Source organism: Morus notabilis, unplaced genomic scaffold, assembly GCF_000414095.1.
Source record: "Morus notabilis unplaced genomic scaffold, ASM41409v2 Scaffold1333, whole genome shotgun sequence".
NCBI lineage: Eukaryota > Viridiplantae > Streptophyta > Magnoliopsida > Rosales > Moraceae > Morus > Morus notabilis.
Genome location: NW_010364060.1, coordinates 302,957 through 318,175, shown reverse-complemented (window position 1 = coordinate 318,175; position 15,219 = coordinate 302,957). Strand labels below are relative to the sequence as shown.

The following is a 15,219-nucleotide window of genomic DNA, read 5'->3' as shown; positions in this document are numbered from 1 at the left end:
CCTACACGAAATATAATGCCAACTTTTGCAATATTTTCCTTTAATTCATAACAACTTTGTTTGCAACCAAAGAGCAGAAAGATTCAAAACCGATACAGCCCGCAATTCAAGGCACAATGAGAGAAAAAGGACGTCAAATTCCCAGGGAAAAAAATCAAGAAATGAATGAACTGTGCATAACAAGAGATAGGGCAAATGAAAAGATCAAAATAAAAATTGGAATACGAAAAAGAAAGAATAATTTTCAAAGAGAAGGGAGAAGAAGAAGATGATGAAAAACCTTCCATTGGCTGCGGACCGTGAGGAAAGTCAGTGTGTGGGACCAGCATCTCGTCGTCCTCCTGCTGCTGTTGCTGCTGCAAAAAGAAAAACAAAGAGAAAAAAGCAAAGCTTAGAGACGAGAGGTCGGATCTGCTACCGAAACCCTAGGAAATACCGATGCACCGAAACCAGTGGTTTACGGATCGCCCAATTGAATTGAAAGTAGAGAGAGAGAATTGGAGATTACATCTAGCGGTGGAGGAGTCATCAGAGTCATGGGTGGGGATTGGCGACCGTCCGATCGTCGAATCAGGAAGGTAGAGAGAGAAAGGGAGGAGAGAGAGAGAGAGAAAGAGAGATGGAAGTGAGAAGAACGGAGAGAAGGGGAAAGGAAAGGGAAGGGAAAGAATGGGGGGGTGAGTTTGCTGAAAGCTGGGTTTAGTTTGAGAGAGAGAGAGAGAGAGAGGGGGGGGGGGGGGGGGGGGGAGAGAGAGAGAGGGGGGTGGGACACCGTGGGGATTTTGGTAAACAATGGAGGAGAAGACGAGAAAATTAGGGCCGATATTGAATTGGAAGACCCGACTCTCTCTCTCTCTCTCTCTCTCTCTCTCTCTCTCTCTCTCTCTCCTTCTGACTTACACTTCTGAATGTCCCAGAAGGCCCGGCCCAAGCCCGTCTCTGTTTTCATATGGATAGGAGTTCTGGGCTCGTTAACATTTGATTGATAAAGGGAGAAAGAGGAAAATAAGTTAAGACTTGAGATGAATTAAAATTAATAGGTCAATAGTTTATATAAGTTAATAAATAAGTTAAATTATTATTTTCGTCCATAACTTTTCTGGTTGTGAACCATAACTTAATAAGTTATTATCTATAAATCACGGTTTTTATTCATAATTTGTCTGGCTATGAACCATAACTTGGCAAGTTTATCCATAACTTATCTGGTTATGAATCATAACTTGACAAGTTATGACCTATTAATTTCTATAACTAAAAGTTAACTTATATACTTTCTTAAACTCTTCATATTGGCATATTTTCTACTATTTCCCATTAATAAATGTAGAAATGACACGAATCCCATCCTTTGAGTCCATGAGTTTCACCTTTACTTTTAATTAAATATTATCCTTATAACTAAAGATATTAATTAAGGACTCGTTTAAATTGACTTAAAAAAATTTATTTTTGACTTATTTAATCTAAAAATAACTTTTAAATCTATTTAGATATATAATCTTAAAATATTTTTTTGACTTTTTTAAGAATTTTTAAAACAAATTATCTTCTTAGTGCTTGTAAAAAAAGTATTTATAAAAAACTTTTTATTTACATTTACGACCATAACAAATTAAATATTACATCAATATCTTTTTACAACATTACTTTTTTAGGCATTATCCAAACATTAATAAAAAGGCCTCCACTTATGATTATTTTCTTCTACTACTTAAAAATACAAACACAAGTATCCCAAATGGGCCCTAAGAGTAAAAGGTCAAAATCTAGTAAAAAAAAAAGCTAATCAATTTAATTTTTTCTCAAGAGTAAGTTCAATAATTTTGTCTTTCACCAAATTTTCAGGAAGTGAAAAGGTGACAAATACCCCTTGTTTTGTATGGGTCTTGATTTCTATCATTTATTTTTTATTAATATCAATTTAATTAATATTATATTAATCAAAAAGATAATCATGGGTAAAAATCTAAACTCGTGCACTTTTTAAGGGTAAATTCTCTAATTTTTCTTTAAGAAATACTACAAAGAATTACAAAAAATGAGAGAATGAAGTAAATCATAGATTTAAAGTAAATAATTGAAGTAAATAACAGATTTTAAAATCATTTAAAGTAAATATCAATTAATAAAAATTTTATGTGGTAAAAAACTTTTTATCAATCGTAAGTGAAAATTTTATGTAGTAAAATTTTTTTTACTAGTCGTAAATTTAAAAATTTACGCGGTAAATTTTTTTTTTACTGTTATTTACTTCAAATATTTTAAAATCTACTATTTACTTAATTTAGTTTCATAAATATGTTATTTACTATAATTTATGTTTAAAAAACAAAGAGGGAGAGTAAAAATATATGGGTTGTCATGATTTTATGTGTGCGTATATTTTATGTCATTATAAATAATTGGAATGTCATTATAGTTTTTATTTTTTCTTTATTAATTGAATGAAAATTATTTATTTTTAAGTGAAATAACATAAATAATATTTTTACAATTTTGAGTTGTATTTTTTATTTTTTCCTAATAAAAAATGGCAAAACTTATGGTACGAAGTATTTTTTTTACCCTATCAGTTGGTGTTGCTTTTTAACTGTCAGAAAAACAAGGATGAAGATTGAATAAAAGGGGGAAAAAAAGAAGAAGAAGAAGAAGAAGAAGAAGAGGAAGGGGGTGAGTTCCCACACGCGTTGCCACAAAGCCAAGTGAATTACCGCTTTTAGAATAGTTAGATAAGATAATATAGGGATAAAATTATTTTAGTATCCTTTAATATAATAAAACATCTCGCACATTCATTCATATTTTAATAATATATATAAAAAGGTACCCCAATTTTGAAAAACAATTTTTTAGTATCCTAAACCCCATTTTTAGTATCTGATATGTGAATTGTGTCATTACCATTATTTTTTTATTAAATGGGTCAAAAAACATTATAATTTGAGGAAAAAAACAGCAAGTTATTTTTTGTAACCATACAAACCTTATTTGTTTGGTTACAAAGATAACTTATTGCATTTTTTCTTGAATTATAATGTTATTTTGACTCATTAGGGTGTCAATGTGGGAATGCACAACTTATACTGTATTGGCCATTTTGTCTCAAGGGATTGATGATTGTTACTATGCAATCATCCTACCTTTTGGGACTAAACTTTCTCGTTGGTCATACTTCCAGTTGAATCATAACTTTAATACCATCTATAACAACCAACACCGTCACTTTTAGTATGATATTATTAGCACAGTTTTGCTCTTAAATTTCACCCCAAAATAGACAATATCATACCAAGAGAATATGTGGGTCATTATAGAGAAAATCGCTAAACTTACCCTTAGAATACACAAGTTTAATATTGTATAATTTACTCATGATTAATACTCTTTTGACTTATTTGACTAAAAAAGTATTAATTAATAGTAAAGAATAAAAATCCAATCTCATGCCCCCTAAAGAGTGTTTGTCTCAATTTCCCGTCATTATATGATCTGTTATTTTGATTTAAATTTTGAGCTAATCCAACAAAGAGTCTATAAGATCTACCCTAATCTCATTGTTATCCCTAGCTTTTAAAAATTTATGAGTGCGTTTGGAATTCGTTTTAAAAATGATTTTATTTTTTGTATGAAAATATAAATAAAAACATTTTTAATCTCACAAAAAAAAGCATTTTTAAAAATGTGTTTGATAATTTTATTAATAGATTATTTTCAGTATAAAAAAAATCCATTAATGTCTCCCTCTCTTTGCTTGAGAGAGGAGAAAATAAAAACAAAAAATGAAAAACGACTAAGAGTCGTTTTTCATTTCTCTCATATTTTACACTAAACTAAAAAATAGTTTTCATTTCTATTTGTTATCTTTAATTATACCAAATGCCGTTTTAAAATCGTTTTTATTTTTTTCTCAAAAACGTGAAAAATAAAAATAAGAACAATTTCAAACACAACATATATTTTTCAATTCCTAGTTTTTACGGGCATGTTTCTGTAATGGCCGGAAAAAAATTTAAGTCTAATCCGGACAGTCCAGTATTTGACTAAGATTCTTTCCGGAATAGTAAGTAGTAGAATTTTGATGTAATCAAAAAAATATTATGTAGAAACTTTATGTACATGGTAAAATTTCCCGAAATATGTAAAGTTATAATACAAATATTCTTACAAAGGAAATTCGTAAATATCACTTATAAATAGTGAGATATTAGTTAAAAGTTAAAAATTTTAGCGGGTATATTTTAGTTATGAAAAACTGAAATATTTGGTATGTGACCAAATAACCAGCTAAAAAAAAGAATAGAAATATTAGAAGTAAGGAAAATAGCAAAAGTTCCTGAAACAGAATTTTTCCGAGTCAGTTTAAGCAGGAAACTGCTAAAAAAAATACCGCAAGGATACGCATTAGGGGCAATTCTGAATCAATTAAGATGATAATTTTAGAAAAAGAAATTGACTAATGAGATACCCAAGAGAATTTGGTTGAACATGAGAAGTTTGACCCAGGATACTCGACAGTCCAAAAAAAAAAAGCAGGTTGAATAAAGTTATAATATATGTATATATATATATATATTACATAAATGATTATTTCTAAGTAGCGTTCCTTAAGAAATTAGTTTATCTAAATATATATATATATATGATCATTTCTAAGTACGTTCCCTAAGAAATTAGTTTATCTAAAATAGTATATATATATATATATAAAAGAGATTATCTTTAACACGTTTAAAAAAAAAAAAGGGGGTGAAAAGTATAGTTACCGTGAGGTGGAACCTCACATGCATTAATAACATGTGTCATTATGTAAACTAAGTTGAAGGGTGACTCATGTGGCTCACGTAATGAAGATTCACGTTGGTTACAAGGATATTACTTCAACGTGAAGCATAACAAAGGAGAGTTTTGGAAAAAAAAAACGTGAGAAAGTGACGAAGAAAAAAAAAACAGAGAGTTGTTAGAGAGAGACGGAGAAGGGAAAATCAAGCAGTTTCACTGAAATTTCTTCCATTCAATCCGATAGAAACGTAACCTGAGGCGTTCTAGCGGAAAAACCTCAACTTCTGAAGGTAAGATTTTAGAGTTTTCGTGATAATTCTATATTTTCTTGATTTAGATGAATAGTAACCCATCTCAGAAAAACTTCTGTTAAAGTGAAAATTGAAACTGAAGTTTTGTAGAGTATCGTAATAAGAGTTTAACGGTGTAAGTATTAAGACGATTGAATAAAGTATTGGTGGATTTCTATCGAAAATCCATGAGCCTAGATTAAGAAAGAACATATGTTTTGTTCAATTTTATGTTGGAATCTGTGTTCAGAAATGTAAATCTTGACTCCAGGTACCGAAATCAGAAGTAAAACGAGTTATTAAAAACTCGGGAAACGAGAAAAATAAGGCGAAACTCTGCCAAAATTTAGTTCGAGTAATTTAAACTAAAACTGGATTTCAAGAGGAATATAGGATTAAAGTGTGAAAAGAAAGATGTTTCGATAATCAGTGATGGTTAGAAACCGAACACAACGAGAATTCACAGTTTTAGACCAAAATTGAAAATTAGGCCCATGACTGAGTAATTTGCATGATTTTAGTGCAAATCCTTGAGGTAGGAAATGGTTTGAGGTTGAATACCAAACATAAGGATTGTAGACTTTTCCGAAGTAAATTTCAATGTAATTGTTGATCTTAGATTTTGAATCTAACGATCAAAAAGCAATAGGGCTGATTAACGGTTGAAGTTGGAAAGCGTCAAGGGAGACAAAGGACGCATACAGTAGAATTTTGAATGATAGATACAATGTGAATGCTAGATACTATGTTAGGTAAGTATCTACAAGACTTATGTAATCGTAGAACTTTATTCTACAAAAATATTTATCGATGTTAGGTCGAGATCAAACTAAGAAAAGTGAAATGTTAAAGTTTAACGAAAAGTTAATCTCATGATAAAATGCTCAATAATGCACAAATTCATAAGATTTAACTAAAGTTACCGTTTCAATGAGAAAATTGATAAACGGTAAGAGACCAAACGTCCTGTTTGTACCAGCCTTCGAAGGAAAGGTTATTATGAGACTATGAAAGATATGAAACCGTGACTGAGTTGGATTGGTTAGCTACCCCACTCCTCACTGGTTATGCACGCTATGGTACAACAGGACAGGGCCCCTAAGAAGTAAAAGACAAGAAAATGAAACACGGAAACCATTCCATATAACGATATGGTATCCGTAAACAAGAATGAAAAGAATGAGAAATACAGAATGAAAGTCGTTTAGAATTTTGTACTAGGTTATATGATATGAATGCATTTATGGGTATGCATACTTATTGCATCTGTTATGACGTATTGATACTTGCTGAGCAAAAGCTCATTAAGTTTGTTCATGTTATAGGAAGCACGGGTAAGGCACCGGCTCCCTAAAACTTGATGCTGGGCATGCAGAGAGGGTGTAGCAGCGGAATGTGGGCAAGTGGGTTGTGGACGCATCATGTGTTTTGGAAACACTGCTGAACTTTATATGTAAAATAAAATAGTGTTTTATGTATTTGATGACTAGTGTAATAGAATGTTGTCAGAATGCTACAGCATTTGAACGTACATGGTAAGATTAAAAAAAAAAAATAGCCTGAAATTTTAAGAAGTTATAATTAGGGTCGTCATAGAGGTTAAGAAATGCTAAATATGAGTATAGGATGATGATCAAAAGTTAGGGTCGTCACAGCTTCCTCGGCCATTCCTTCAACAACTGCTAGACCTTGCTGCTCCCTTCTCCTTGCTAGGAACATTCTTTCAATTTCTGGATCCAAGGGCAGCAAATCACGGTCTTGTTGTCGATTCATGCGAGAAGAAGAATATCTGAAATAGACGGACACAAAATTGTCAAGTAAAATAACGAAAACACTTGAATCTTACAAAGACCAACTATGGTAACAGTCCCCGGCAACAGCGCCAAAAACTTGTTGCATGATTTATGTGCTCGCAAGTGCACGAGTCGCCTCAAGTAATAAAGTGTGAGTAGAGTATCGTTCCCACAGAGAAAGTTATCAATATATTTTTCTTAATAAGATCCAAGAGATGCAACGTAAACAAATTTAATGGTTTGATTCAATTGCGAAGACTACAAGAATTGCAATAAACGCAAGTAAATAAATGTACACTAAGTTATCAAAGGATAAAATCAATCTATGTGAAAACTGGGACTCAATTTCCCCTTCCCTGCAATCTGGCTATTTATGCTATGACTTTTGCTATAGCAATGCTGTCAGTTAACCTGAAACACGAATTTAGCACAAGAATCTTCCGATATGGTTGTGATTTCGCCTCTTTACTCATATTTCAACATATTCCTAGGAGAAATCTAACCATAGAGGTTAAGTTAAGCGTGGGTTTCAATTGGGCTATGTGAGGCAAGTGTATATTCCTATACTACTCGTAAATTAACTAGATTTCTCTGTGAAACTTAGCTAAACAACACATTGTTCAACATTGGTCTAATTCCAATCAACTTCCAGCAAATTGAACTCATAATATTCTATTTAAGATGGCCAGTCAGTAAACAAAAATGAACAATAACATTTATATTGAACAAACTATAACAACATCAAAATAGACAAAGTGAGCATAAACAATCGTTGATTATAGTTCTGGGTACTTTATCATCCCAGTCAAATAAGTTTAGCTCATACTAGCTCTATTAATTTCAAGAAAATACACATCCATGAATTGAATACAGAGGAAGAGGAAAGATAAACCAAATGAGGAGGTCAATAGTAAAGATTAGGTGAAGCTTGGTGGATTCCTCCCGTGGCTTCACTCCCTGAGATTTCTAGCCAAAAATGTGTCTCCTACATACTTGTTTGCCTCCCTCTCTTTCTCTGGTCTTGGTTTCTTTCTTTTCCTCTCTGCTGCCTTTTTTCTCTCTACGAGTCTGTCTTTTATTTTCCCCTCTTACTTCCTTAATTGCTGCCTGCGGTGCCTCTCCCCTCCTTTGGGTTTCCAGGTGCATTCCTCTTTAGGGCAATCAAGGACGCTGAGTTGGCATGTTGGGTCCAGCTGACTAGGCACCAAATCCGTCTTATGCGTTCTATGTTCTAATTCCCGTGCAAAGTTATGCGCTGACGTCATCCACTAAATGCATGCTGTCACATTTTTACTATAGCAAATACTGCAACATTTATCATCACAAAACCTGCAAGCTTAGAAACGACATTCTCTTGGATATACGTTAGCAATTTCCTCAAAATCAACACAGAAACGACACACCAATGAGTCTCAGTAGAAAGCATCACAAGAACTAAAAGTTGATCAAATAAAGCATAAGATTAACCACTAAACCTTTGGATGAGCCAACTATAAGCCTAGAAATGCCTAAAATAACTCTAAATCCTAGAGTTATCAAAAATCCCACGTCGACTAGACATGAAAATGATAATGGATTTAAAAGGACTTGGATTACTTCTTAAGGTTAACCTTTTAAACAGAAGCCTAAGTGGTTTCCATCTTAAAAAGTTAATTTGTTTGAGTGGAGTGACCCAATATGTATATAGCTGTAATTATATTTGTATTTAGACGATGTGAGATTCAAATATTTTACACTTAATAAACTCTTTCCTCCCTTGTTTATATAGGAATTGTTGTGTACCAATTTCAAATTGTAAATAAAGTTAGCAGCGTAATAATTCAGGCCCTGTTTGGCATGCTAGTGGCGAAGCTTTTTTTTTTTTTTTCCCCCAGTGGTGGCAATAAAAAAAGAAACAGATAACTTAATATCTTAAATAGAGAGATAATTAAATATTTCAATTATTTAGTAAGAGCGTGGTTATAAATCTTTTTATAAAGTGGGGCACAACTAAAAGTTTAATTTTATAAAAGATAATTTTAAATGCTTGCGTAGTGATACATTATAATTTCATAAAAACTTTAGAGATTATGTCAAATCCTATCTAATGTTTAGATGTGATTTAATCTCGTGAGGTCCATAAAATTAATTTTTTATCATCAAATACGAGAAGTCTTAGACTGAAGACTTGGAAAAGAGAAGACGACAAAACTAGCAAATTAAGTATATCGAAAAAGAGACATTTATTGCAGCTTCCATGAAGCTATAGCTCTCAAAAATGAGATGAGCAAAGATTTCAAAAGTAAATGTTATATAGATCTAAAGACATCATATAGTTTAGGCTTTCATATCAAAGCCTAATAATTACGTTAAGGTGAAATTATTTGGATTAGAGTACTTTTATTGCAGCTTCTTGGAATTATCTCACCTGCCAAAATTTAAATGTTTAAAATATTGTTCAACCATCCAAATCATGCTGTATAATTTATTAAAAGTAAAATATTTTTTACCTCAATTTTTCATATTAATATTTCAGTCTATCAAATAAAGTGGTGTAATGCAATTAATTAGATACCAAAAGGGCACTAAGAATGAAACACGTGATTTGCCTCCCTTTTCTTACATATCAAGTTGAAGTCGCGCTCTAACATTGATGTACTTTTGACGATTCCACAGCCTAGTCTTGCATGATGATATCTTTAAAGATTCTTTGAAGACTTATAGTGGAGACTTGGAACTTTAGAGTTGATCTAATTATCTCATGAGGTCCATAAAATTAAGTTTCATTATCAAATACACGAAGGCTTATATGAAGACTTAGACACTTTAGATGTGATCTAATTTCATAGGGTCCATAAAATTAATTTATCACCTCCTTTAAAAAAAAAAAAAAAAAAAAAAAAAAAAAAAACCTACATATTGAAGACTTGGAACTTTAAATGTGATCTAATCTCGTAGGGTCTGTAAAATTAATTTTTCATTCAAACACAAGAAGACTTATTAGTGATGACTTGAAGCTTTAGACATGATCTAATATCGTGAGACTTGTAAAATTAATTTTTTTTATCGTAAGAAACAATGTCTTATAGTGAAACCTCGAAACTTTAGACGTGATCTAATCTCGTGGGGTGTATAAAATAAATTAATTTTTCATCACTAAATATAACATGACAAAATTAGAAAATTAAGTATAGAAAAAGAGACATTTATTGCAACTTCCATGAAGTTATAGTTCGGAAAGGCGACATGAGCGAAGACCTCGATAGTAAATGTTATATGTTATATAGATATAAAAACATAATAGCAATGAATACCCCACCTCTCATTAAAGTTCCAAGTCTTCACTAAGAATGAAACATGTGATTTGTCACCCTTTTCTTACATATCAAGTTGAAGTCCCTTTCTAATATTATCGTTCAACGTACATCCAATGACACCACAATTGAAAACATCTCTAAAGATTCTTTGAAGACTTATTGTGAAGACTTTGAACTTTAGAGGTGATCTAATTAGCTGGTGTGGTCCACAAAATTAATTTTCATCATCAAACACACGAAGACTTATATGAAGACTTGAAACTTTAGGACCCATAAAATTAGTTTTTCATAACCATTAAAAAAGAGTTACATTGAAGACTTGAAACTTTAGATGTAATCAAATCTCGTGGGGTCTGTAAAATTATTTTTTCATCAAAGACTTATTAGTGAAGACTTGGAATATGGTCATTTAGGTCCAACAGTTTTAAAAAAAAAAAAAATGGTCCAACAAAAAAGTCCCTGTATCCAACTACCATATGCCGTAACCTCTATCCCATTATTTGCATACATCCGCAACCACGCATTGGAAGGAACAAAAACAAACCACACCTAAGCAAGACCGTCCATGGGCTTAATCCAAAATCTCCTCAATGTCTTCTCCTTCCTTTTAATTCTAACTCTCTCCTTTGCCTCATCTAGAGCAACCCAGATAGAGATCCTCAATAACTGCACCTACACCGTTTGGGCCGCCGCCAACCCGGGCGGCGGAAAGCAGCTAAAACAAGGCGAGACATACACTCTCAGCAACATAACCAGCTCAGGCCGGATCTGGGGCCGGACCAAGTGCGCTTTCGATCGCGAAGGCCATGGCAAATGCGAGAGCGGTGACTGTGAAGGCCGGCTCCACTGCCAAGCCAACGGTCGAGCCCCTAACACCCTGGCCCAATATTCACTAAACCAAAGAAACAATGATGTCTTCTACATCTCTGTTGTTGAAGGGTTTAACATTCCTATGGAATTCAGCGTGTCGCCGTCATCGCCGCCATCGTCATCTTCAAATTGCAGCAATGCCATTAGCGAATGCACTGCAGATGTAAACGGGGCGTGTCCGATGGAGTTAAGAGATCCGGCGGGGTGTAACAATCCTTGCACCGTGTTCCGAAACAATCAGTTCTGTTGCAATTCCGGGATGAGCATTTGCAAACCTACGAGTTATTCCGAGTTTTTTAAGGATCTTTGCCAGGACGCCTTTACTTTCCCTTATGATTTTGATCAGAGAAACACTTGCCCAACTGGGACCAACTACAACGTTGTCTTCTGCCCAAGTCAGTCAACCAAAACAGGTATGTTTCTCGTCTCCCCTACTCATACGTTACTATGACTTTCTTTGTTTCTCGTCTCCCCTACTCATACGTTACTAACTGTCCCCACTCAAAGAATTAGGAAAATAAAAAGAAAATTTTCACCTGTTTAGAACCTTAGGAAAATTTATAAGAAAAAAAGTGAAAATCCACTCAAATTTTTTATCCCTTGTTTAGTAGTTGAAGAAATTTATTAAAAAAATTGAATTTTTTTTTTAAATAAATCAATTTATCTCTGGGCAGTACTACAGTACCGTATGGTACTTTTACGTATTGATAACGAATTAATATTTCTAGAGACCGTCTGATTGAAACCAATGTTTTCAATGTAATTAGAAAAAAGCCAAGAAAAAAAATCCATCAGATTTCTTTTTTTCTTTCCTCCAAATAATCCGGATTCCAAACAGGGCCGTAGTTGGAAACATTATTTCTCCAAATTACGAGCCCTAAGCTTGTAAAATGTCTTTTCGCTATTCAGTGATTACCAAAACACAGCCTTGATAATTAAACCTCTCATATGAAGGTATGATTATTGTCTACTGGGGCCAGAGCGGAAATGAAGGAAGCTTGGCCGATACATGTGCCACAGGCAATTATGGAGTAGTGAACATTGCTTTTCTTAACACTTTTGGCAGTGGCCAGACCCCATCGCTCAACCTTGCTGGCCACTGTGACCCGACGACGAACGGGTGCACTCGTTTGAGCAACGACGTCAAAGCTTGCCAAAGCAAGGGTATCAAGGTCATGCTTTCCATTGGTGGTGGTGTTGGTAGCTACAACCTTTCTTCTGCAGAGGATGCAAGGTATAATAAGTTCTTGGATATTTACTTCTCCTTATCCTCTAGGAAAATGTTATATATCCAAATTCATGCTCAAAACTTATATATTCTTAAATTGACATTTGCTTGTGAGCCTAGTTTTTTTTCTTAAATAAAAAAATAAAAAAACCAATCTATAAAATTTTGACACATTGCATAGATAAAAAATTCTAATTAAAACAAATAGAACCGTGAAGGCGTGAGTGAACCACTCCACTGGTACCCAAAACAAAAAAATCAATTATAAAAAAATAATAAGTAATAAAATAAACAAAAAATTCTCCTCAAGCAACCTTCTTTCTTTTCCTCTTCTTCCGCTTCTGTTTCTAAATCCCTCGTTCATTGAAAAGAAGGATTTTACAGAAAAAAATTAAATTTTTTTTTTTTCTGTAAGCAAAGCTTCATTAAAAAGATATGAAGCTTTGTACTCTTCGACAAGTGGGATTAAAACCACCGGCCATAGTCAGTAGAGATAATTATCTTCAAATCTAAAAAATATGACCATCTTGAGTTTTCAAGTGGTTGTCGGTTTTTTTTTTCTTGACTCTGCATGAGTTTGAAAAATAAAATAAAATAAAAAGAAGAAAGAAGTGATCGCAGAAAAATTTTTATATTGATAATTAAATAAAAAGAAGAAACGGTTTTCAATAGTAGACGTGGGAATTTGCCACGTCCGGAGCCCCCGCGGAGTTGAAAATTAAGAAGCCGAATTTTAATATTTTAATTTAGTGTCCAACCAATTAAATTATACTGTCATCTTATAAAAAATATAAAAAAAATTACATAATTAGTTAGATACTAATTAATACACTAAAATTGGACATAAGATATGAGTCCCATGCACAAAAACATATTTTTAATATTGAAGACAACGTTATAAACTATTATTATCCTCGCTAACTGAACTCAAAGTAGAGAATGGATTGAAGACAACAAAAGCATGATTCTTTGAAGACATATCTTTTCAATGAATAACATCTTTTCCTTGGAAGAATTGTCTTTGACAAGAGTAAATGACTTAACAAATTTATCTAGATTTGAGTGAGAGGCGCACTTGGATTGAAATAGAAAAAGCGTCACTGGTCTCTAGCGTTAAAAATCCATTACCAGGCGACTGATGTCGCATCCAACTTCTGCATAATGGCCGTTTCAAGTAGGCCCGTCTATTTCTTCAAGAAGCTTTTTAGACTGCCCAACTCAAATCATGTAGACAAATCCACACTTTCGCATTAGCGGTTCACTAGCCTTTCATATTGAATTTTTGCATCTATTTTTGCAGATAAAAGACTTCCGGTTGAGCATGGAATTTTTTTTTTGGTTGATATTAGCTTTAGCATTTTAAAGCAAAATAGTGTACAACTCGTATAACATAAAGATCCGCCAAAGCAAGAACGTGACAAGAAATCAAGAATCCAAAAGAAACAAAAAGGGAAGACTGAGAATGGAATATACACAAAAAACTAGCAAGAATCTGATCGAATCATGTCAGAAAACAGCCAGAATGAGGCCAGATTCGCGGCGAAAGCAGGGTGACGGCTAGGATTTCGTGAGATTCTAGCAGAGCTCTTTTCTTCATGGCCCGTTAACATTTTCTAATCAAATATTAACTCAATGGTTAAAGCATACTACTTACACAAATCTGCTTCTTTAGGATGTAAGAGAAAAAAATAACACCAAAATAAAGAATTTCGCTAATAGTAGAAATTGAGAATGCAGCTCCTTCCCCACCTCTTTATTTATTTATTTTTCCCCTCTTGGGAGTCCAATTAGAGGGATTATAGTTTGGGTCTATATACCATGCGAAGAGCTTTTACTAATTATGGGAGTTTGTACCTTCCTTTCCCTTCATACTTAGAGCACGTTTCGTACGTACATTGGATTAAACATAAATATTTGAATCGAAATTTAAATTTGTAAGAGAAAATGTTATAACAAAAAGGTTTGAACCGTAGTTCGAACCTATGAAACATTTCATTATCCGTTGTTGGTATTTTGATTTGTGTTTCTCTCTGGGATTATTGGTTTAAAGTTTTGCTACTAAACCATGCAGAGTAATTGCAGACTACCTGTGGAATAACTTTCTTGGAGGCCAATCAGATTCCAGGCCTCTAGGTGATGCAGTTCTGGATGGGATTGACTTTGATATTGTGGGAGGCACAACACGGTACTGGGATGAACTTGCCAAGGCACTAATTGCGTATAGCCAGCAGATGAATAAGGTCTACTTATGCGCATCTCCACAATGTCCGTTCCCGGATGCATGGTTAGGCAGTGCACTAAACACCGGCCTATTTGACTTTCTCTCGGTCCAATTCTACAACAACCCTCCTTGCGAATATTCTGGCAATGCGCAGGATCTGAAGAGCTATTGGAGCAAGTGGATGTCGATCCCCGCTGGCCAAATATTTCTAGGCTTGCCTGCTTCCCCGGAGGCTTCCGGTAGTGGCTATATTCCCCCTGATGTGCTCTCATCTAAAGTGTTACCATCCATCAAACGCTCCCCCAAGTATGGAGGTGTTACGCTTTGGTCTAAGCAATATGATAATGGCTATAGCTCAGCAATTAAGCCTAATGTTTGAACTACGGAGCCATTAGCATAAGACAACAACTATACATACGCAGTGCTAATGTTAATTAGTTAAAGAAAATACATATATATATATATATATATATATATGAATGTATAATATGCATGCAGATGCAGGCTTGCTACGCAAATTTGCAGTTTCTAAGTTCCTTAGAGTTAATAATCGCGCCAATAATATCATAATGATGTGTCATTGGTCGTTGCAGATTAAGAACAACTTCCAGTGTAACAACTGTGAGGATCCTTGTTTTTAGTCATCACTACTACTGTGACGCCCCTCCTATGAGGCCGCCACTGTAACTTAAACTTTAACTTGTACTTACTGGGGTTTCTTAAAATTTGCGGAACATTT

General features: G+C 33.7%; 2 protein-coding genes across 2 annotated transcripts in view; one reads left to right on the top strand and one right to left on the bottom strand.

The window, feature by feature from the left end:
* Positions 1-695, bottom strand: part of LOC21403132 (ubiquitin carboxyl-terminal hydrolase 12) — a 12,967-nt gene extending 12,272 nt beyond the window's left edge. The window contains exons 1-2 of the mRNA XM_024170502.1: positions 509-695; positions 281-356 (exon numbers count right to left, since the gene is read on the bottom strand). Of these exons, the coding sequence (XP_024026270.1) occupies positions 281-356; positions 509-538 (106 nt within the window). The 5' untranslated portion in view covers positions 539-695. The remainder of the gene's footprint in view (positions 1-280; positions 357-508) is intronic.
* Positions 696-10,515: 9,820 nt separating this feature from the next.
* On the top strand, positions 10,516-15,207 carry LOC21403131 (acidic endochitinase). Its single transcript, XM_010105669.2, has 3 exons — positions 10,516-11,444; positions 11,986-12,265; positions 14,331-15,207. Exons 1-3 carry the CDS (start codon positions 10,727-10,729, stop codon positions 14,857-14,859), a joined length of 1,527 nt encoding a protein of 508 aa, XP_010103971.1. The 5' UTR covers positions 10,516-10,726; the 3' UTR covers positions 14,860-15,207.
* Positions 15,208-15,219: the final 12 nt, after the last annotated feature.

Coding starts and splice junctions, on each gene's coding strand:
- LOC21403131 (XM_010105669.2), top strand. CDS start 10,727: ATGGGCTTAATCCAAAATCTCCTCAATGTCTTCTCCTTCCTTTTAATT. Junction 11,445..11,985: donor AAGTCAGTCAACCAAAACAG/GTATGTTTCTCG, acceptor TCTCATATGAAG/GTATGATTATTGTCTACTGG. Junction 12,266..14,330: donor TCTTCTGCAGAGGATGCAAG/GTATAATAAGTT, acceptor TAAACCATGCAG/AGTAATTGCAGACTACCTGT.